This window comes from Oryctolagus cuniculus, chromosome X (genome assembly GCF_964237555.1).
Source record: "Oryctolagus cuniculus chromosome X, mOryCun1.1, whole genome shotgun sequence".
NCBI lineage: Eukaryota > Metazoa > Chordata > Mammalia > Lagomorpha > Leporidae > Oryctolagus > Oryctolagus cuniculus.
Window position 1 is genome coordinate 19,415,137 of NC_091453.1, and position 24,182 is coordinate 19,439,318.

The 24,182-nt window shown below is 36.7% G+C and overlaps 1 protein-coding gene across 15 annotated transcripts in view; it reads right to left on the reverse strand.

Moving 5' to 3' along the window:
* The window catches only part of DMD (dystrophin), a 2,248,405-nt gene that overhangs the window by 1,719,988 nt on the left and 504,235 nt on the right, over positions 1-24,182 (reverse strand). For all 15 annotated transcript variants that reach the window (XM_070067426.1, XM_051827673.2, XM_051827679.2 and 12 more), the window contains one exon: positions 676-768. In XM_070067426.1, coding sequence (XP_069923527.1) covers positions 676-768 — 93 coding nt within the window. The remainder of the gene's footprint in view (positions 1-675; positions 769-24,182) is intronic.

Here is a 24,182-nt window from a genome sequence, read left to right on the forward strand (position 1 = left end):
TCACTAAGATGGTATGTTTAAATTTAAACTCATGCTGTGCTATCTGTCTATTTATCTCTCTACCTACTACCCTTACTAAACCAAAAGAATTTCAGTCTGTTATGCAGTGGTCAGAAAAAATATAGACATTCAGAAAGGCCTATGTTCAGCTGGGTCAGAAAAAATACTATTTCCAAATCATATTTTGAAGTGAGTTTGTTCATAGAACACATATACAGATACTGAAATCTCTCTAATCTCTTATTGGCATTAGTTTATATTGAGGATACACAAGACTGACAGTCTCATTCCTTTGATAGTGATTAAGAGGAAAATACCTTTCTTTTTAGAAAACTACTTAGATTCACTTATAGACAAGTTACAGACTCATATATTTGTGAAAATGTTTTTATTAACCTGCAACTGAAACATTTTCTCTTTGCCTCATTGCTACCCAATGAAATACAACTTGGAAAAATATTCCTGAAAATGCAGCAGACCCTATTTTATAATTTCCTGATCTGTAACATGCTGAGATGACATTAGTTGTGCCAATTTAAAGGGATGTAGTATAGAGATGGATTTGGAATTGTTGAGATATATTAATATATGCTTGTTTACCACATCAACAGTAAAAACCAAAGGAAAGATTAGCAACATATTACTCCAGAAGGGAACATTCATCAGGATTCTTACCTGCCAGTGGAGTATTATATTCCAAATCAAACCAAGAGTCAGTTTATGATTCCCATCTACTATGTCAGTGCTTCCAATATTCACTAAATCAACCTGTTAAAGAGAAAGGGAAAACATCTGGAGAAAGGAGACCAAATACAAAGTTGCACAGAAAACAGAGTGTGAAGCTAAATGCATTTAGCTATTTTTAGAGTTTAAGCAGCATTATAGCTTTTAAAAAATAATCTAGGGGCCAGCGCTGTGGTGTAACGGGTAAAGCCGCCACCTGCAGTGCCAGCATCCCATATGGGCGCCAGTTTGAGTTCTGAGTGCTCCACTTCCCATCCAGCTCTCTGCTATGGCCTGGAAAAGCAGTAGAAGATGGCCCAAGAGCTTAGACCCCTGCACCCAGGTGGGAGACCTGGAGGAAGCTCCCAGCTCCTGGCTTCAGATCAACATAGCTCCAGCCATCGTGGCCAAATGGGGAGTGAACCAGTGGATGGAAGACCTCTCCCTTTGCCTCTCCTTCTCTCTCTGTATAACTATGACTTTCAAATGAATAAAATAAATCTTCAAAAAAAACTTTAAGAAATCTAACAATGAAACAAATACACATGTAAATTCACTTTCTGTAATGAATAAGCACCCCAAAACACATTTACAGAGGTAAGAAATGAATGCACTTTGGGCATATGAATATATTACTGCATATTAAAGAGACCAATCAAATTATCTCCAAATAAAATGTTAACAATAATAACTCATAAAGCTGCCTAAAATTAAAATATGTTTCATAGTACAGAATTGAAACTCAAAATTAAAAAACTGGAAATTCATTAGTTCTATCTAGCCTAGAGGAGTGTTGTTATAAATAAGGGTGACTGCATTTGACTAAAATGTCTCTTCATAAGAAAAACATATTACAATTCTAATAAACAATGGAAGCCAATGACCGGTTTTTTTTCATATCAAGGACAGAGTTTGCAAACAAAAATCTGGCAGTTTCATTTTTTCAAGGCAAATTTCTATATCATCTGTTTTTCAGGCTCCTAACACTTTTAGGTGGAGTCAGGTCACACATAAGCATCAGAAAAATAACCACATGAAAAGGCGTTCAATGTTATTAGCCATTAGGAAAATACCAATTAATGCCACAATGAGATATCACTACGCACTTCTCATAATTGCTAAAGTTAAAAAAAAAAGACTACATCAAACGATGATGAGGATATAGAGAAAGAGAGTCACTCAACCACTACTGGTAGAAATGTAAATGGTACAGCCACTCTGGAAAACAATTTGTCAGTTTCTCACAAATCTGAATGCATATAAACCATATTATCCAGCAACTGGGCACTGGGACATTTATCCCAAAGAAATGAAAATTTGCTTACATAAAAGCTTGTATGTAAGGGCTCATACTAGCTTTATTTTTAACAGCCCCTTGAAATAATCCAGATAGCCTTCAAGGGTTAACAGTTAAACTGTGGCATAGCCACACCAAGGGGTACAGTCAACAATGAAAAGAAACAGACTGTTGATATATAGAACAAAGGTGATGAATCTGAGAAAAAATGCTAATCTCATAAGGTTGCATAGTGTATTATTCTGTTTATATAATACCTTTTAAAATGCAAAATGGTAACACAGACTAGTGCCAGGCCACCAAGGTTAGGAATGCAGGTAGGATATGTGGGCTAAGTGGAGGTAGTCAACAAAGAACAATGCAAGAGATCCTTGACATGGTGGAAGTGTTCTGCATCTGTACTCTGATGGTGGCTACTCAACCTACACAAATGACAATGTACATGAGGAAACACACACACACACACACACATCAATGAGTACAAGTAAAACTTGGGAAATCTGAACACATCTGTTATAAGATATCAGGGTATGGGAGTCAATTCAAGAACAAGTAAGAATTGTCTACATTTCATAAAGGGGTTCTTTACATGGAAGTAGAGGACAGGAGCTCTTCAAATGGACAAGCCATTACAAATATATCAATTCATTCATTCATTCAATACATTTTGGCTACATGCCAGACACTGTAATGCTTAGAGCAAAAAAAGGAAATCCTTCCTGTTTTCATGGAACTGAATACTACTGAAAGTGATAAACCATATCATATGTTGTTGAACATTCAATTATTGAAATGGAGATGTGATTTTTAGGAAGTAGCTTTATTCAGAATAATTGCTGGTAGTGATGTTCTGATGTGCTAAAGGGCTGAGACTTGGAGTAAGCAGGAGGCACTTCGATTCCAGCAGCCCCTACTCACTGTCATAAGATTTCTCACTGCGTCAGCAGAGGAATTATTCTTCCATATCCTTATCCTCATAAAACAAGCATAACATCGAATTTTTATTATGTTTGGGTATTGTGCTCAGCCCTTATAAAGAACAGTATGGTAGAATCCCTAATGTCAAGAAATTCACAAGTGGGGGCTAGTGTTCTGGCATAGCAAGCTAAGCCACCACCTGTGACAACAGCATCCCACATGGGCATTGGTTTCAGTTCTGGTTGCTCCACTTCTAATTCAGCTCCCTGCTAATCTGACTAGAAAAGCAGTAGAAGATGGCCCAAGTCCTTGGACCCCTGTCTCCCATGTCAGAGACCTGGGTGGAGCTCCTGGCTCCTGGATTCAGTCTGGCCCAGCATTGGCAGTTGTGGCCATCTGGGGAGTGAATCAACAGATGGAAGATCTCTCTCTCTCTCTCTCTCTGCCTCTCCTTCTCTGTAACTCTTTCAAATAAATAAATAAATCTTTAAAAAATAATTCACAAGTTAATAGGAGGCCACATAATAAAACTAAAAGTAGGGCTGGTGTTGTGGCACAGTGGGTTAAGCCACAGCTTTTGCCACTGGATTCCATATTAGAGTACCTGTTTGGGTCCCTGCTGCTCCGCTTCCAATCCAGCTCTCTGCTATGGCCTGGGAAAGCAGTGGAAGATGGTCCAAGTCCTTGGGGCCCTGTATCCACATGGGAGACCTGGAAGATCCTGGCTCTTGACTTAGGATCCGCCCAGCTCTAGCTGTTGCAGCTAATTTGGGAGTGAGCCAGCAGATGGAAGATCTCTCACTCTGTCTCTCCCACACTCTCTGTAACTCTACCTTTCAAATAAAATAAAATAAAAAGTTTCTTTTAAGAAACACAAGGTACACAATTTTTCGAGATTTATTTTTTGAAAGAGTGACAGAGGAAGAGAGGGAGGGAGGGAGGGAGGGAGAGATGGAGGGGCAGAGGGAGGAGAGAGAATCCTCTGTCATCTGCTGGTTCACTCCCCAAATGGTCGCAAAAGCTGGGGCTGGGCCAGATGAAAGCCATGAGCCCCAAAATCTATCCAGGTCTCCCACGTTGGTGGCAGTGGCCCAAGTACTTGTGTCATCATCTGATGCTTTCACAAAGACATTAGCAGGGAGCTGAATCAGAAGCAGAGCAGCCAGTACTCAAATCAGCATGCTGATAAGAGATGCTGATCACAAGTAATGTCTTAAACTATTGAGCTACAATGCCAGCACCAAAAAGGAATACAATTTTGATACAAGTTATAAAGTGAATGAACTTTGGAAACTTTCTAAATGAAATAAGAGATACATATAGTGAAAAATATTATATGATCCACTTAAATGAGTATCTAGAATAGTCAAATTCATAGAGAAAAAATGATTGAGGCTATCATGAGTTGGGGGAGAATGGATTGGGGACTATTGGTTTAAGGGGTATAAACTCAGTTTGGAATGATGAACAAGTTATAGAGATGGGTGGCAGTGATGATTATCCAGTAGTGAGGATGTCCTTAATACCACTGACCTAAAGATCAAAAATAGTTAAAATGACACCTCAACACAATAAAGGCCAAATCTGACAGCTAACATTACACTTGACAGAAAAACTTTTCCTCTAAGGTCAAGAACGAGACAAGGATGTCCACCCACCACTTTGATTCAATATAGTACTAGAAGTTCTAGTCAGAGCAATTATGCAAAATAAAAAACTAAAAGGCATCCAAATTAGAAAGGAAGAAATAAAATTATCTATTGGCAGATGATAAAATCTTATGCGATAAATCTTCAACACATTCATACAAAATGTATATTATGAAAAAACTGCATACATCTCAGAATAATTTGTACCAAAATAATTTTTCAAATGTTCAATTACATTTTCCAGGAAGCTTTTGAAGTACTCTCATATACTGAAAATGTTAAGGGATCAACAAAAATTATTAGCACTAATACATGAATTCAGTAGGTTTCTAGGGCAGAAATTAACATAAAAATCAATAGCATTCTTATACAAAAACAATGAAACATTTGAAACATAAACTAAGTAAATAATCCCATTCACAATAGCTAACAAATATAAAATAAAACAATTAGTAACATAGGTAACCAAGGAGGTTCAACATCACTAAACTAAAAACTATAAAACATTCTTTCTTCACCAGAAAGAAATTGAAGTAGATCCAAGTAAATAGAAAGATATCCTGAATTAATGGACTTGAAAAATTAATATCATTAAAATAACCATAGTTGGCAATGTCATCTACATATTTAGTACAATCCATATTGTAATCTAATGATATTTTCTTATAAATAGAAAAATAATACTAAAAATATAGAACCAAAAAGATGGCAAGTAGCAAAATGTATAAAATAGCACACACCACACTACTTCAAAATATAATGCAAAGCTACATTAATCTAAACAGAATGGCATTGGCAGAAAAAAGACATGTAGATCAATAGAACAGAATAGAGAGCCAACAAATAAACCCACACATTTATGACCAATTGATTTTTGACAAAGGTGCCAAGAGCATGCAATGCAGAACGTGCATATCTCTTCAATAAATGATGTTAGAGAAACTGGATCTCCATGTGTAGAAGAATGAAATTAGGTCTTTATCTCACATCACATATAGAAATCAACTCAGAATGGGTTAAACACCATAAGGTAAGACATGAACCATAAAACCACTAGAAGAAAACATGGTGGAAATACTCTATAGCATTGGTGTGGACAATGAGGTGTTTTTTTTTGTTTGTTTGTTTTTTGTTTTTTTTTAAGACATGACATCAAAAGCAGTCAAGAACAACAGCAACAACAAAAACAGAAAAAATAGGATTATAGTAAACTAAAAAGCTCTTCCACAGCAAAGGAAGCCATCAATAGAAGGAAGAAAACACTCCTTATGGGGGCAAAAGCTACTATAAGTCAAAAGTTGTACTTTGGAAATTTATATTTATTAAATAAAAGTTGAAAAGAAAAAAAATGGCATTGAATGGTGGATAAAAGGGGCCTGGAGTGGCTGGGGGTAAAAGGATTTGGAAGACGTTGGTTAAGGGACACACAGTCCCTTCAGATAGGAGGAAAGATTCCAAGATATCTATTGTACAATGTGATGACTATAGATGATAGGAATGTATTGCATTTTGAAATTGCTAATAGATTTTACGTGTCCTCACCAGAGAATAATGATAATTATGTGAAGCAATGAATGCATTAATTAGCAAAGTGGAGCCATGCCAAATGCATACATGTTTTAAATCATCATGCTGTACATAATAAATAAATAAAATATATTGTAAATTAAAAATAAAATTTATAAGAGTTTAAATGGTGAATTTTATTAAGTATAATTTGCCACAAAATTTAAGTCATTAGACACACAAGACACATACACAAAAAGAAGTCACAGAAAATACCTAAATGAATGTGAATTGTTCTATTCTAATACAATTTATATGCACTGGAAAAATAAGTAGGTAACTGAGTCTCATGGAGACTCAGAAGATAAATTAATTGAGTATGACAAGGTAAGCACAAGAAATAAGGTATATTCAGTATTAATGTAAGGAGGAATAAAAATATTGGGGAAAAAAAGTGTCAGGTGGGAAGGCATGCCAGGAATGGGAGCTCACTGACTAAGGTTATTATCCAATGGGGAACTGAAAGTGTTGTATTCAGGGACAAAAAGGCATGGCCCTAGAGAGTTACTCTCATCACCTTGCAGTTAGTACCAATCATCCTTCCCTGCTAAAGGTCTACAACTGATCAAGTCTTGCTGCTGTGAACAGGTATTCTGCTGCTCTGTGTACTTTGGCAAGAAGCACATCTCCATTCTTTCAGTACTAAACGGTGTGCTGTTTTTGGATGTATGCATACACCCATGTGCAGGGGTAAAATTCTTTAAGAATTTGGGGGCTAGATTATGAAGAGTCATTACATAAATAATGGAAGGAGCTGAGTGGTAGAGGGGGTTGAAGACATAACAAAGACAATACAAATGGTGTTCAAAAAGTCCATAGAAAATGCCTAGTATGAAATGAAAGATGCATGGATTTCAAACTTTTTTGAGCCAAAATACACTTATATTTTAATTCCCTTTTCCACAATTTCATAAAGTATCTCTGTATTACCAGAAAAATTTAATAGGACTGTGCTAACCTTATAGGCACTGCAAGAAAAAAAAAAGGCAGCCAGGATGAATTATAGATGTCTCAGTAACAAATGCAAAGGAGGTGAAATTTTTGTCAGGGATACCAAACTTTTTCACAACTCTGAACTCTACAAAATGTGTATTTTATAACATAGTTTGTGTCTCGTTACAATCTTACAAGTGACACAGCAATAACCATATGGCCATTTCTTTTGTCAATCTTTCATAAACAGTAAGAGCATAGTATTAAATCTTAGTTCTGTGGAGACATTCTGTCAACAGCCACAATAACACAATCCATTTTACAAAACTTTCTGCTGATGTGCAGTTATATTTGATTTGTTAGTTTGCTACTTTACTGCAAGGGTTATCCACTATACTTTCAGCTCTAGTAGTGCAGGAATCTTCTGCATTTAGTTGCTGGTATTTGCTCTATGACACAATGAGTAATTTCCATGGTTTATAAGCAGTGTTTCTCTAGGTGCCTTAGAGGGTTACTCTTATCACAATGCAGTTAGTGCCAATCTTCATTCCTTTCTAGAGCTCTGCACTTGATGAAGCCGTGTTGGCGTAAGTGGATATTTTTTGTTCTGTACCTTGTTATAAGAAACACAGTGACCACCTTTCTGGGAGTGGTGAACTTCATGCTATTCTTTATGCTGGTTTTTCTTTGTGTGCATGCATGTCTGTCTGTGTGTGAAACATGTAAAATCTCAGTTTTGTCCTTTTAAATATTTAATTTCTTTATACATAAACATATTTTATTTTATACAATTGCCCGAGATTTCATGCATACCTCTCTCCTCCATCTTGAAACAATCTTTCTTTTCCAATTTGCTTCCACTCTTTGTTCCTCTAACATTTTTCTCCCAATCTGACCAAAAACTTCTTTATTTTATATTTTTTCTTCCTATTCATATGATCATTACATGTATGACTGTGCATATGTGATTTCAAAAAGAAACAAACCAATGGAGTTAAAATCTACAAAGTGGCATATTTTCCAGATAATATTGTATTTTACATTTATCACATAATAATCTCCATGAATTATTATGCTCATGCCTACATTATATTTTATATTTTAAGTATGTCACAGAGTAATTAGCCAGTTTCTTGTTGATTCAGTTTGTTTCTAGATTTTTGATTTATTTTATCAGTTAATATAATTTTCTCTCTTCCCACAATACTGACACTTCTATTGTTATATAATAATTTCCATGGGACTGGCATTGTGGCGTAATGGGTAAAGCCATTGCCATGCGGCATGCAGCACCAGCATCCCATATGGGCACTGGTTCAAATCCTGGCTGCTACATTTCCAATCAAATTGCTGCTAATGCACCTGAGAAAGTAGTCGAAGATGGCCCAAGTGCTAGGGTCCCTGAACCCACATGGGAGACTCAGCAGAAGTTCCTGGCTCCTGGCTTTGGACTGGCCTAGCTCCAGGCATCACAGCCATTAGGGGAGTGAATCAACAGATGGAAGTTCGATCTCTCTTTCTCTCTCTCTCTCAAATATATAAATCAATCTTTTTTTTTCTTTTTTTTCAGTATTCTTTTTTTTTAACTTTTATTTAATGAATATAAATTTCCAAAGTACGATTTATGGATTACAATGGCTTCCCCCCCATACCGTCCCTCCCACCCACAACCCTCCCCTTTCCCACTCCCTCTCCCCTTCCATTCACATCAAGATTCATTTTCGATTATCTTAATATACAGAAGATCAGCTTAGTATACCTTAAGTAAGGATTTCAACAGTTTGCACACAGAAACATAAAGTGAAAAATAATAGATGATTTTTTTTAAATGATGATGAAATCAGAGCAGACCTATTGTCATGTTTAATCCCAGTGAGAGTCAAGTTGGGAGTTGATAATTTTTTTTTTCCAGAGGATCAGTTTAGTATGCATTAAGTAAAGATTTCAACAGTTTGCACCCCCATAGAAACACAAAGTGAAATATATTGTTTGAGTACTCGTTATAGCATTAAATCTCAATGCACAGCACATTAAGGACAGAGATCCTACATGAGGAGTAAGTGCACAGTGACTCCTGTTGTTGACTTTACCAACTGACACTCCTGTCTTTGGCATCAGTAATCTCCCTGTGCTCCAGTCATGAGTTTCCAAGGTTATGGAAGCCCTCTGAGTTCTCCGACTCTTATCTTGTTTAGACAAGGTCATAGTCAAAGTGGAGGTTCTCTCCTCCCTTCAGAGAAAGGTACCTCCTTCTTTGAAGACTTGTTCTTTCCACTGGGATCTCACTCAGAGATCTTTTGCCAGAGTGTCTTGGCTTTCCATGCCTGAAATACTCTCATGGGCTTTTCAGCCAGATCCGAATGCCTTTAGGGCTGATTCTGAGGCCAGAGTGCTATTTAGGACATCTGCCATTCTATGAGTCTGCTGAGTATCTCACTTCCCATGTTGGATCACTCTCCCCTTTATTTACTCCATCGGTTAGTGTTAGCAGGTACTAGACTTGTTTATGTGCTCCCTTTGACTCTTAGTCCTTTCATTATGATCAATTGTGAACTGAAATTGATCACTTGGAATAGTGAGATGGCATTGGTACATGCCACCTTGATGGGATTGAATTGGAATCCCCTGGTATGTTTCTAACTCTACCATTTGGGGCAAGTCAGCTTGAGCATGTCCCAAATTATACATCTCTTCCCTCTCTTATTCCCACTCTTATGTTTAACAGGGATCACATTTCAGTTAATTTTCAACACTTAAGAATAACTGTGTATTAATTACAGAATTAAACCAGTCATATTAAGTAGAACAGACAAAAAAACAATCTTTTTTAAACATGTCCAGGGTTGTATGTGGCTGAAATGTATTTAATTTTAGGTGGTGTTTGCAAGTCTTCCTTCTTTTTGGATTTATTTATATATTTGAAAGGCAAAGAAATGTGGGGGGAGAGGGAGAGGGAGAGAGAATGAATGAATATGAATGAATGAATGAGAGACAATCTTCCTTCCCTTGGTTCACTCTCCAAATGGCCCTTACAGGAATGGCTGAAGCCAGGAACCACAAGATCCACCTGAATCTCCCACATTAGTAGCAGGAACTGAAGTATATGGGCCATAAAACTCTGTTTCCCAGGCACATTTGCAGGGAGATGGATCAGAAGCAGGGTAGCTAGGACTTGAACTGACACTCTGAGATGGTATGTGGGTGTCTCAAGTGGCAGCTTAACCTGGCTGGACCACAATGTCCACCCCTGCATGTTTTCCTTAAAAGCATTTATCATTTCACACTTTAACCAGCAATGTATAATACACTCTTCTTGGGGCTGGCATTGTGGAATAGAGGATTAAGCCACCAGCTGCAATGCTGGCACCCCATATGGGTTTCAGTTCAAGTCCCAGCTGCTCTCTTCCCCTACAGCTCCCTTCTAATGTACCTCAGTAAGCAGCAGAAGATGGTCCAAGTGCTTGGACCCTGCCACCTATGTGAGAGACCTGAAGAAGTGGATGGAAGATCTCTCTCTCTCTCTCCCTCCCTTTCCCCATTCCCCCCAGTAACTCTGAGTTCAAACTAAATAAATCAATCTTTAAAAAAGAGTAGGCTCCTCCTTTACCAGCAGTTTTCTACTTCTTTGCTCTGCTTGCATGATGAGTAAAAAACATGTCACTTTGTCAAGGTTTGTTGTTGTTGTTGTTTTATGGTGACAATCTTAGTGCACTGCATTTGGAATATATTATTATATGACTGATCATAATCCCAGTTTTTCAGTTATTAAAGTCTTAATTTTCTGTACGGTAGTTATTTTTTAATTCTCAAATTTCTTTTTTTAAATGTTATTTAAAGCATACAAATTTCATGTATTTCATATATGCAGATTTAGGAACATAGTGATACTTTCAACCCTACCCTCCCTCCTGCCCATGCACCCACGCTTCCTCCTCTTTCCTCTCTGTCTCTCCCCCTCTTCGTGGAGGAAGAACACAGGACCCTGCGCTGTTCTTTTGTCTGCTCGGCCCTTCCCGGGTTTGCTGCTGGTTCTTCCCGGGTTGGCTACTGTCCCTTCCACCTCCGTGGAAGGGCGGTTCCCCCTGGCCACTTTCCCCACTTCCGCAGGGGAGCGGCACACCGCCGGCCGGCTCTCTCGGGGGCTGCACAGGTGTTCCTTCAGATAGATGTTCCTCTTAGATGTTCCTGGTGCATGTTGTCTCTCTCCTCCTTTATAGTCCTCTTCCACCAATCCCAATTCTGCTACCCACACGCCGAGTACGCTGCTCTCCTGCAATCAGGAGCAGGTCCTGCAGCTTGTCAAGTTGGTGAGAGGCAGCTGGGTAGAAGCTGTTTACTCCTCTCCCAGCGCCATATTGTGGGAGAGCAGATGCATAGAATAAGTCTTAATTCCAGTAACTTAGTCTAGTCCGAGTTGCTCCCAGTTGCTCCCCACACTCTCTTATTCCCTGTCTTAATTTTTACAATGATCTACATTCAGTTTACTTTATTTTCATAAGACTGACCATATACTAAGTAAAGAGCTCAACAAATAGTAAGAAGGAAAAGGAGGAGGAGGAAGAAATGGTGGAGAAAAAGGATAAAATTCTTAAATTTCAGGAGATCTTTATTAAAAAGATACAACATATATTTAGTACTTACAATGTGCAATATGCTAATATAGGAAATTTCATATCATTCAACATAATACAATTTTGGATTTTATTCAAATGTAAGACAGTCATATAGATTTATGATTTAATTTTGTTTTAGACTATAAGCATTAAAATTAATCAAATCACAGAAGGAAATGTATTATTTTATCTTTAAATATGCTCTGGAATTCCTTAAAATATAATAGCTTCTTATTACTGATAGGTAAGGTTAAAATCATTTGTGAGGAATTCTGGTACATTTTTCAATAGTAGATCTCTAATAACTAGCCTTGTGTTTTCTGAATTAATTATTGCAGCTTAATTTTCTAGTTTTCTTATATCAATTTTAGTAATTTGCATTATACTAGACAACTATCAATTTCCTGCAATTTTTAAAAATCAATATAGAATTGCTGGAAGTATTCTATTAATTTCTCTTGTATCTTTTCTTATACATCCTTTCCTCATTACTAATTTTGTCTATTTTTACTACCATTTTCCTTTTATTAAGATTAGAAGAGATTTCTCTATTTTGTTGATCACTTCAGAGCCAGTTTCTGGATTCATTCTATATTGTTCAGCATTCTATTTTTATTTCAATTTTAATTTGAATTATTTTTGTCTCTTTTAGTTTCTTAACATATAAACTTAATTCTTATGTTTGCAGCTATAAAAAAGCACCTTTAATTTTATACAGTTCTCTCAGAATGTAGCTTTCCCTATTCACGTCACCGTGGTAAACTTGAGTTATGTCAATTTTACCAAGTGCATGTATGTACATTTGAACAAAAGAGAAACAGAGTACCAAAGATAGGTGATGCTTCCAAAAGGTCAGATTTAAGCTATGTCCTGATATAAGACATAATTTTTAATAACATCTGGAGAATTCTTACCAAAGTGATTTAATAGGTACTCTCCAAATTAATAAATATTTTACAGAACTATGTAGAAAAAATGAATACTATTTTTTGCTTATACTTTGTCTCTTGCTTTACATACCTTCTTCAAACCACCAAGGGCTACAAGAAAGAACAGTAATTAATAATCATGAAGACTCTAGAGGAAGGGGTATTTTTGTCATTCCTGAGAGATATTTATTGCTCATGGCCTTTACATTACTATTGTATGCCTCAGACTGACAGTCAAGCCCACTTTGACTCTGAATATTCATATATTTCTTGTTGTTATATTGCCATATTTCTTACCATATAAATATTTGTGACATTGTTTTCTGTATTTCATGAGTAGCTGCTCTTAAATAATCATCACCATACTGTTCAAAGGCTTCTCTCTTTTATTTCACATATTTTCTCTTATACATGTTCTGAAATGTTATCTTTCAAGCATTCTCTTCAATCCAATTGCTAAAATAATGTGAAAATAGAAAACAAATTTTACAACCTATTAATCTATGCTAAATGAATAATTGTGTTTTTGTCTAGTAATCAAATAAAAACATTGATATTCTATATGCTGGTATATGAACCTTCTGTGTATATGCATGTTTGTCAGTGTTGTAATAAATGTTACTGAGAAAATTAACTAATTAGGTCACTAAGGCTCCCTTGAGTTCTGGTTTCCTGTTTTGTAGAGCGTAAGCATCTGATACTAAATAAATAGGTGTGAAAAGTGATAGTGTGTCAAAATTTAATACTGTGCATTGAACTAGTGCAGAAATAGGTTTACCTACACATGACATTTGTTTTTTGTAGTTCTCTATAGGGCTAAGCCTTCACACACAAAGAAACATTAGATCTGTCTCAGAGTTTTTGTACCATTGTCTTGGAAGTTGCTTTATTCAAATGTAATTTTGGAGGCTCAAAAATTCCTACCATTTACCTGGACATAATAGAACCTTATTGTGACTGCAGTAGAAAGTTTAAATGTGAACTCTGAGGAAAACATCACTTGAGTAATGCTGAGAAGGCTGCAAAAATGAAAAATATACACTGAAAACATAATAGATGAATTTTTATAATACAGTAGTTTAGTATTGGCCATTTTACAAATGTGGGGACAAAGTCGGGTGCGGTTTCCTTTTCTGACTGCACACCAGTAGGTGTACAAAAATGTCTATTTTGTGCAAAATGTATATTTAGTAATCCTAAGATTAATATATAAGCATTTCAGAGAACACTGTTAATTTCAGGTGCCCTACCTCCTAAATGCGTTTGCTAATTCCTGGACTATGAGGAGAAATTCTGTCCCTTTGCTTATTTAAGAAAGGCAAGATATTTCACTCTGTTTTGGTTTATTCCCAGTTTGTTTGAGGCATGGATGCAATTTCCAGCATTATCAATAATATTTCTGCAAATTAAATTTAGGTTTCCCTAAATTTAAGGATTCACTGGTTATAGTTAAAGGATTTATATTTATTAGATTGATATGTTCAAGATTTAAGGATACTTAAGAAAACCATAAGATTAAAGTAAACCTGAAATATTACGATTTTATGAGATAGGAGTGACTTGGACAAGCTCACACTATCTTACATTTGCTTTGCAGAAAGAACACCAGAACAGGGATCATCAAATAGAAAATGGTACAGAAAACTTCAGAATGAAGAGAATGTGCCATAAACACACTTTTTTTAAAAATTTTTTTTGATAGGCAGAGTTATACAGTGAGAGAGAGAGACAGAAAGGTCTTCCTTCCCTTAGTTCACCCCCCAAATGGCCGCTACAGCCCGCACGCTGCGCCAATCCAAAGCCAGGAGCCAGGTGCTTCCTCCTGGTCTCCTATGCGGGTGCAGGGCCCAAGCACTTGGGCCATCCTCCACTGCACTCCCGGGCCACAGCAGAGAGCTGGCCTGGAAGAGGGGCAACCGGGACAGAATCCGGCGCCCCAACCAGGACTAGAATCCAGGGTGCTAGCGCCGCAGGAGGAGGATTAGCCAAGTGAGCCGCAGCGCAGGCCAATAAAAACAATTTTAACAAAAATGTTAAATAATGAAAATCAAAGTTCTTAGGATAGAGCAGAAGGAACTACAGTTTTACATAGGTGTGTGATTGATGCATGTATATGGAGGGTGTATATGTGTGGCAAAGTTCTAAGAAATAAAGCTCTAGTGGATGTTTCACAAAATTTTGTATTTGGTAGAGACAGGGAGTTGGATAAACTTTTCCAGATTTAGTTTTGTAAATCATTTAAGCAATTATAGTTTTAATTTGTAAAGTGCATAAAGTAATATAGCTCATTCAACAGGGAAACCATCATCTTTACAATAACTGGTATCTTAAATTTTTAGACAGCCATTGACAAGGAAATTTCATAGCTATGGACACTAATGAGAACGAATCCTACAGTATTTAGCCAATTGAAATTCTGCTAAGGCTAGGAAGTTTCTCACATTTGTTTCAAAGGAACAGAACATTTCTGAGTTAAAGTGTAAGAAGGTCTCACTTCTGTTCCGTAATTGGGAAGTATAAAACCTGAACATTTCTGAATTAGAATAGGGAAAGAGATAAGGGTAAGCCATCTTTTCACTCATCAGTCTTTATATTGAGTATAACCAAAAAATGCTACAAATGCAGTCATATAATTTCATGAAAAACAGCAAGATTATGAAATAGACCATCAAATACATTTTTAGACTATTAAATACATTTGTTAGAGTTTGGGTTCATTCCCTTAACCAGAATCTGAAACAATAACTAATAATTTGGGACAACAAATACATTGGACTCTTATTATATAAATATCCCTCACAACACACCTCATGCATGTACTTCCACGATCTATTTATTTAGTTCTTTCATGTTTGTACATTTCTTATCAACTGACTATAACTTAAGAATTCCCACTTTTTTTTTTTTTTGACAGGCAGAGTGGACAGTGAGAGAGAGACAGAGAGAAAGGTCTTCCTTTGCCGTTGGTTCACCCTCCAATGGCCGCCGCGGCTGGCGCACTGCGGCCGGCGCACCGCGCTGATCCGAAGCCAGGAGCCAGGTGCTTCTTCTGGTCTCCCATGGGGTGCAGGGCCCAAGGACTTGACTTGGGCCATCCTCCACTGCACTCCCAGGCCATAGCAGAGAGCTGGCCTGGAAGAGGGGCAACCGGGACAGAATCCGGTGCCCCGACCGGGACTAGAACCTGGTGTGCTGGCACTGCAAGGCAGAGGATTAGCCTAGTGAGCCGCAGTGCCAGCCAAATTCCCACTCTTACAGATGAGCAGAATTTGCTTTGTAAACATGCTATGTGCCTTTTTAAAGACAGCAGCTCTGGTGGAGTCAGGCTAAGGAGAGTTCTCTAAATTCAAGAGACTCTCCTCAATATTTATATAATTCTTCCAAATACCCTGCATTTAACAGATCAAAAATGCAGGAAATCAAGGTAGTTTTACTGCCTTGAAACATGTGCTTTTATGTCACATTTAAGATTTGCACTATTTAAAATTTCAGGACATAGGGAATAAATCATACCTATTTTCATCCATAGAGTGATGCATGTGTTGAATCTTTTATTATTATATGATGAATAGTTCAACATCTACAACCTGGAAGGTAGGCTGCTTTGCCATTGTGGGACTGACTCCCCAATGGCATTATTTCTTTACACCCTATCACATCTCCATATTCCAAATATCATTATTTATTTCATTCAACTATACAAATTTTATTGAAAAGTACTTCTAAAATGCACATTCTAATTTAGAATATATTGTAAGATTTAATTCTGGTTATTCACTACAAAGACACTGTCTTTACTTTTTAATAAGTTTTACATATTCAAGTATTTATTAAATATTTTTACCACCTGCCATATGCCATTCATAGAGTTGTGAGGACAGAGATAATTTAATAATGGATTTTTCTACTGCATTGCTTGAAGACTAGTGAAAAATGTTAAATTTGCTCTATAGCTTCGATGTGTTTATTATCATAATAATACATCAAAAGGGAATTCTTTTTAATGGAGTTATGTTTTTACTTATTTATATAGTGCTTCTTTGGCAATAAAGCCTTGAGGCAGTTAAACAAAAGAAAATCTCATAATCGCAAGAAAATATAAGCATTTAAAGGGATGAAAGAAATTAAACATGTCAAAGTAGAAGTTTTAATACAGGTAGTCTGGTTGAAATTAAAATGCAAGCTAACGTTCTTAGCAAAGAAGTTCCTATAATTACATTCAGCAAAATTTCCTTTATAGAATATTATAAAGCAAAGGGTAGCCTAGGAGAAAATGGACACTGTCCCTGATAATAATAACTTCAAAATATAAATTTTGAAAAAGTACACTTTCAATATAATATTTAATTTGAATTTTATAAATATTATATGCCTTATATCTGGCCATATAGAATGCCACTTTAACAAAAACTACAATCCTATATACCTACAGCTTCCAAAGCTACAGCTGCATATACTAATTTTAGAAAAAAATTTGCAATAGGAAGAACAATTTTAAAAGATTCATAACTGGCATTATTTATATATATATCATTATAACATATATCATTATAGTAAGAACAGCTTTTAAATTACAATTTGTACCTGTAAGGCCGCCACAAAGCACACCAAACATCGGATAAGGGAAAGAGCTTATTGGGTGAAACCCTACAGACTGGAGGGAAGGGGCAAAGAAGGATAAGAGGGAGAAGGAGAGCATAAGAGAAAGAGACAGAGTTCAGGAGATGGAGAGAAAGAGATACATGTGTTCAGGAACTGTTCCTTTTAAAACTTTGCCAAGGAGTGGGCAGGGAAGTAGGAGCAGCGAATCCCATTAGAGTGGGTGTGGAGCTGACACTGGTGGTTGGGCCATGTGGCCACCTGGCTTCCAGCAATGGCAGTGGGGGCTAGAGCCTAGGATGGTGCCAGGGTGTAGACAGCACCATAGATAAGACTGCGCCATTTTCCTAACAGTACCCATGTAATGATGATCACAACAGATATCCATGTACACACACAGTAGATAAATGGCTACTGCAATTGTTTTTACTTGAAAATTTTTTAATTGAAACATAGTATCTGTACATATTTATGAGGTAAAATGTGATGTTCTAATTCAGGTATACATTGGGTAATGATCAAATCATGGAATTAGCATATCCAGCACTTTAAACTTTTAACATTTGTTTATACTGAGTATATTCAATCCCCTCTTATTCTTTAAATTATTTTTATTTATATAATGGGTACAAATTTCATATATGTCATATACACTGTTTTAAGAGCATAATGATTCTTCCATCCTACTCTGCCTCCCTCCTACTCTCACCCTTCTCCCTCCTTCCTTTCTTTTTTTGTAATTTCTACAATGGCATACTTTCAATTTTCAAAATCACAAGCTTAACCTTCTACTAAATTCAACAAGTAGTAAGTAGAAAAACCACTGTTTCTCAAGAATATAAACAAAGCTATAAATAATAATCAAATCTAAAAATGCCAGTTTTGATAAACTATATTACATTTTTTATACTCTGTATATTAGTTACCACAAATCAGGAAAAGCATATATTTGTCTTTTTCAGACTGGCTTATTTCACTAAGCTTAATGATCTCCAATTGCATCCATTTTGTTTTGAAAGAGACTACTTCATTCTTTTTCATGGCTGAATAGAAGTATTCCATCATGCATATATATCACAATTTCTTTATCTAGTCATCAAATGATGGACATCTGGGTTAATTCTGTATCTTAGCTATTGTAAGTTGAACCGCTATAAACACAAGGGTACAGATAACTCTTTCATATGCTGAATTCATTTCGTTTGGGTAAAATTCAAGGAGTGGGATGGCTGGGTCATATGTTAGTTTTGTTTTCAGCTTTCTGAGGGATTTCCATACTGTTTCTATAAAGGTTATATTAGTTAAATTCCTACTAACATGGATTAGGGTACCTTTTTCCCCCACATCCTCACCAGCATTTGGTATTTTTGATTTGGGGATGATAGCCATTCTAACTGTAGTGTGGTGAAACTTCATCATGGTTTTTATTTGCATTTCCTTGATGGCTAGTGATCCTGAGTATTTTCTCACATGTCTATTGCCATTTGCATTTCATCCTTTGAAAAGGGATGTTTATATCCTTAGCTCATTTCTTAACTGGATTTTTTTGTTTTGCTGTTGTTGAGTTTTTTCAGCTACTTATATACCCTGAATATTGATCCTGTATCAGATACATAGTTTGCAAATATTTTCTCCCTTTCTCTCTGTTGCCTCATGACTTTGTTGAATGTTTCCTTCCTTTGCAGTGTAGAAGCTTCTTAGCTTGATGTAATCCAATTGTCTATTTTTGCCTTTTTTTGCATGTATTTCTGGAGTGTTATCCAAGAAGTTTTTGCCTATACCAATTTCTTGTAGTGTTTCCCCTATGTTTTCCTCTAGTGATTTGATGGTTTCAGGCCTTAGATTTAAATCCCTCATATACTGTGAGTTGATTTTTGTATAAGATATAAAGTGTTGTTTCATATTTCTGTTATTTTGAAATATACAATGCATTACTGTCAGCTTTATTCATCCTAATATGCCACAGAAATTATGCAGTGTATAGTTGTAGGCAGTACATAGTTGGGCCTTTTTTTTAATCTGTTATGAAACTCCATGCCTCTTAGTTGGTGAATTTAATCCATTTAGATACAAGGAATTTATTGATAGGTAGGGGCTTACTAATGTAATTTTGCTGTTTATTTCAGTTGTTTGTTATGCCCTTTGTTTCCTCTTATTATTACTATCTGCCTTTTTGGTTAAGTTAATTTTATCTAGCAGTATGTTTTGATTACTTGCTTTTCAATTTTAGCATATCTATTTAAGTATCATTTTGTGGTTACCATGGGGCATCCTAAAAACATCTTAGAGTTATAATAAGTTATTTGAAACTAATATCAACTTAGCTTTCATCAGAGAAAAGAGAAACAAAATCATTTTTCTTCAACTTCATCCACTCACACACAGTTTATTTTACTGATATATTTGAGAGGCAGAGAGAAACAGTCAGAAAGATCTCCTATTGAGCTCTCATTTGCTGGTTCAATCCCCAAATGACTGCAGGAACTGAGGCTGCACTGGGCCAAAGCCAAGAAGGGAGAACTCAATTCAGGACTCCCTTGTGGGTGGCAGGAACCCAATGACTTGAGCCATCACTGCTGCTTCCCATAGTCCGAATTAGCAGGAGGCAGGAGGCAGGAGCCAGAGCTTGGAAATGAACCCAGGCACTCTGATATGGGATACAGGCATCTAAATTACTAGGCTATATGCCCACTCCAGAGGAAGATATTTTTAAGAGCATTCAAGAGGAAAAGCTGGTCAGATATTCTCTTTCCAATGCAACACATTCTCCAACAGTCAGAGAGGCAGAATCTAGGTGCACATAAATAATAGCAGGAACATTTGGGATTCCAGGAAAGAGCAAGAATCAAAGTGGAAGTTTACAAGCAGAACTAAATGATTCCTAACTGAGGGTAATTGAAAGAATTCTGATAAGATACTTATATAATAAGTAATAAGACCTATTAAGGGTGCTGATGCAATTTGGAATATATTAGCAGGAAGCTGAAGTCAAGAGCCAGATCTGGGCATCAAAACTATAATGAGATGGGGGTGTCTTAAGTAGAATTTTAACTGCTAGGCTAAATGCTTTTCACCACATTTTCAGTGTTAAAAGTCACAGTCACAATTCATATCTTTTCATATTGCCTACCATTTAATGTTATTATAATTATTATTTTTATCTCCTAATCTTCCTATTTAGGATACAGATGGCTTATTCACAACAATTAGATAAACAGAGTTTTAAAAATTTGTCTAGATGCTTATTGTTTCCATTGGATTTTATATCTTTAGGTATTTTCATGTTACAGATTAATGTATTTTCTTTTAGTTTGAAAAGCTCCCCTTAGCATTTCTTGTATGACAGGTCTGGTGAAAATGAATTCCCTCAGCTTCTGTTTGGGAACTTTTTCAATTTTAAGTTGAATATGCAAGAAAAAATACTATATTCTCCCTTGATGCAAGAGATATACTGTTGGGAAGAGTAGGAGGGATAAACAACCTACCTTATGAAATTAAATGAAAACCTGCTTCAATTTCAGAATAATAATACCACTTACATCTGAATATAAATTTAAAGATGACACCATATGTTTCTGTATATTTTTTATATTTTACAAATACAATATTTTGAAAGAAGTACAATTATTATTAGCACATTTCATACATGCTGAAGTGGATCCAAACTGTGGAAACATTTGGCAAACACCCTCTTGTTGGTGAGTTACAAAGATATCAGAATCTATTTCTTCTGGATCCTTGTGAATGAATTCATATAAGGTGAAGGTATTTTACAGGCCTTTGTGTCGACTGGAGTTTCAGTATAAAAAATAATACCTGTCTAATATAAATTAACTTAAACATTTCGAAATTCTCTGAACACTGGATTTTATGAGTAATAAATGAAAGCAATTTATATTCAGCCAAAGATACTATGTGCTGAAATATTACAAAATATTTATTATGTAGCTATTAAAACTTCTGAATATTTAAAGAACACATAAAATACTAGTTTTACGAACACTTTAGAATCTTCTTTATCTAAGACCATATGCCAGCAACATTTTCCAGACATTTGACAATCATTCAATCTAATTCAGTGATGATTTTCAACAATGTTATTAAGTGAATATTTTTTAAAGATTTATTTATTTATTTGAAAGGCAGAATTAGAGAGGGAGAGAGATGAAGAGATGGAGAGATAGAGAGAGAGAGAGAGAGAGAGAGAGAGAGAGAGAGAGAAAGATTTTTCCATCAGCTGGTTCACTCCCTAAATGGCCCCAATGGTTAGAGCTGAGTCTATCTGAAGCCAGGAGCCAGGCGTTTCTTCTGGGTCTCCCACATGGGTTCAGGAGCCCAAGGACTTGGGCCATCTTCTACTGCTTTCCCAGGTCATAGCAGAGAGCTGGATCAGAAGAGAAGCAGCTGAGACTCAAACTGGCATCCATATGGGATGCCTGCACTGCAGGCAGCAGCTTTACTCGCTACACCACAGCACCAGCCCCGACGTGAATATTTTAAACATTGCTGACATCTGATTTTTCACCCTAGGCTTTTAATGTACTCACTCCGGATCTGTGGTTTAATAATGTATAGCAGCAATCTCATTTGCTTTGTTAAGTTACTGGGTAAAAATTGACCACTTTGTGATAGACAGTTGATCAGAGTTGTATACTGAACATAATTATGAGATCTACAGTTGTGTCAGCTAACATTAATTCATGTGAAATTTGTAAAGCCTTGGTTATACACCTAGGATGTATTTAAATTTGACAGTTTCCTAAGAATCATTGGAATAAGTAAAATAGAAGGGTGAACATCTTGGGAGGAAAGAAGACACAAATTAGAAAGCTGCTCTGTCAGATAAGGAAGATGGGTCAGAATGCATCCAGAAGACCATCTTGAAAGCATTTGAGTTATATATCCCTATCAGATTTGTCATTGTTAACTTCCTTTAGCAGTGACAAACAGCTAATTATTCAACCTAATTTACAATGATTAAAAATCCAAATATCTGATAGAAAACCTCATTGACCAGAACTTAGTAATGCCTAAATAACAATATATTTATGAATAATTTAGAATTACTCATTAAGCATTTCCTTTCACTGGAGGCAACAGCAGTTAAATAACTCTAGACCTGGATTCAGACTCCCGGATTAAGGGAATTGATCACTAAGAAGAATACAAATGGGTTAAAATATTATAGAATGGCTGTATAAGAGGTATTTCCATTTTATCTGTGATTTGCTCCATCTACCTTGAACAAGTTACAAATAAGTAGAAGCTGTAAATATATTTTTTACATAGTACTGATGTGGGGACAAGCATAACAACTTGTGTTAAAGGCATCCCATTTCATAAGATTTTGTACTTTCTGTGTTTCCTTTTCAAAACCAGGGCCAACTTTATTACAAATGAGCTTTGCTCTTAGCACATATTGCAATAGAGGTATCACTGCAGTTATGAGTAGTTTCTTCTCAATAAGTGGTTTTCCAAAATAAAATATTGATGGCAGTGATAACTGCATGCTAAAACAACCACCAGAGAGAATGCAAATCAGACCATAAATGTGGTATCCACACTTTACAGAGCTAAGCTGTGGATGGCATTCAAGTAAGGATAGCAAGCTAGAAGTTAGGACAGGGAAAGGAAAGGAAATTGAAGAAAAAAGACTAAATTGAGGAGCTAATTTACAACTTGAGAATGTTCCATATGGTGGGGCAATTGGCTAAAGTGGAGGAAATGCTAAGAAGAAGGAAGAAGAAAAAATGAACTTGGTTTACAAAGATCTAGAAATTATCTAAAGTATTCATATATATATATATAAAGTATTCTAAGAAGCTTCTAATATTCCTTCGATTCTTAAGAATAGACTGATTTTTGAGTGATTTTAAAAACCAGGTTTAGGGTCCCACACTGTAGTATAGCAGGTAAAACCACCACCTGCAGCATTGACTTCCTATATGGGTGTTAGTTTGTGTTGGGGCTGCTCCACTTCCCATCCAGCTCCCTGCTAATGTGTCTGGGAAAGCAGTAGAAGATGGCCCAAGTCCTTGGGCCTCTGCATCCATGTGGGAGACCTGGAAGAAGCTCCTGGCTCCTGGCTTCAGCTAGGCCCAGCCTGGATGTTGCAGCTGTTTGAGGAGCAAACCAATGGATAGAAGCTTGTTCTCTTCTCTCTGCTCTTCCTCTCCTTCTCTTTAACTCTGACTTTCAAATAAATAAATAGTATTTAAAAATAAAAAGTTATGTAGGCCGGCGCCGCGGCTCACTAGGCTAATCCTCCGCCTAGCGGCGCCGGCACACCAGGTTCTAGTCCCGGTCGGGGCGCCGGATTCTGTCCCGGTTGTCCCTCTTCCAAGCCAGCCCTCTGCTGTGGCCAGGGAGTGCAGTGGAGGATGGCCCAAGTGCTTGGGCCCTGCACCCCATGGGAGACCAGGAAAAGCACCTGGCTCCTGGCTCCTGCCATCGGATCGGCGCGGTGCGCCGGCCGCAGCGCGCCGACCGCGGCGGCCATTGGAGGGTGAACCAACGGCAAAGGAAGACCTTTCTCTCTGTCTCTCTCTCTCTCACTGTCCACTCTGCCTGTCAAAAAAAAATAAAAAAAAAAAAAAAAGTTATGTAGATAGGTTTGTAGAAATGTGGGGTTCTTTTTATTTTCTGTTAGATATACCACTAGTATCCAATTCTATTGCTTTTTTAAATAATCAGCATATATATATATTTCTGTGTAGAATTCATTTTTTTATTTTTAAAAAAATATTTATTTATTTGAAACAGTTACAGAGAGATAGGGAAAGACAGAGAGAGATAGATGGTGAGATGAAGGGAGAGAGAGAGACAAAAAGAGAGATCCATTTTCTGTCTGCTGGTTCACTCCCCAGACGGCTGCAAAAATCAGGGTTGGGCCAGGCCAAACCCAGGAGCTTGGAATGCCATCAGGGTCTTCCACATAGGTGGCAGGGGACAAAGC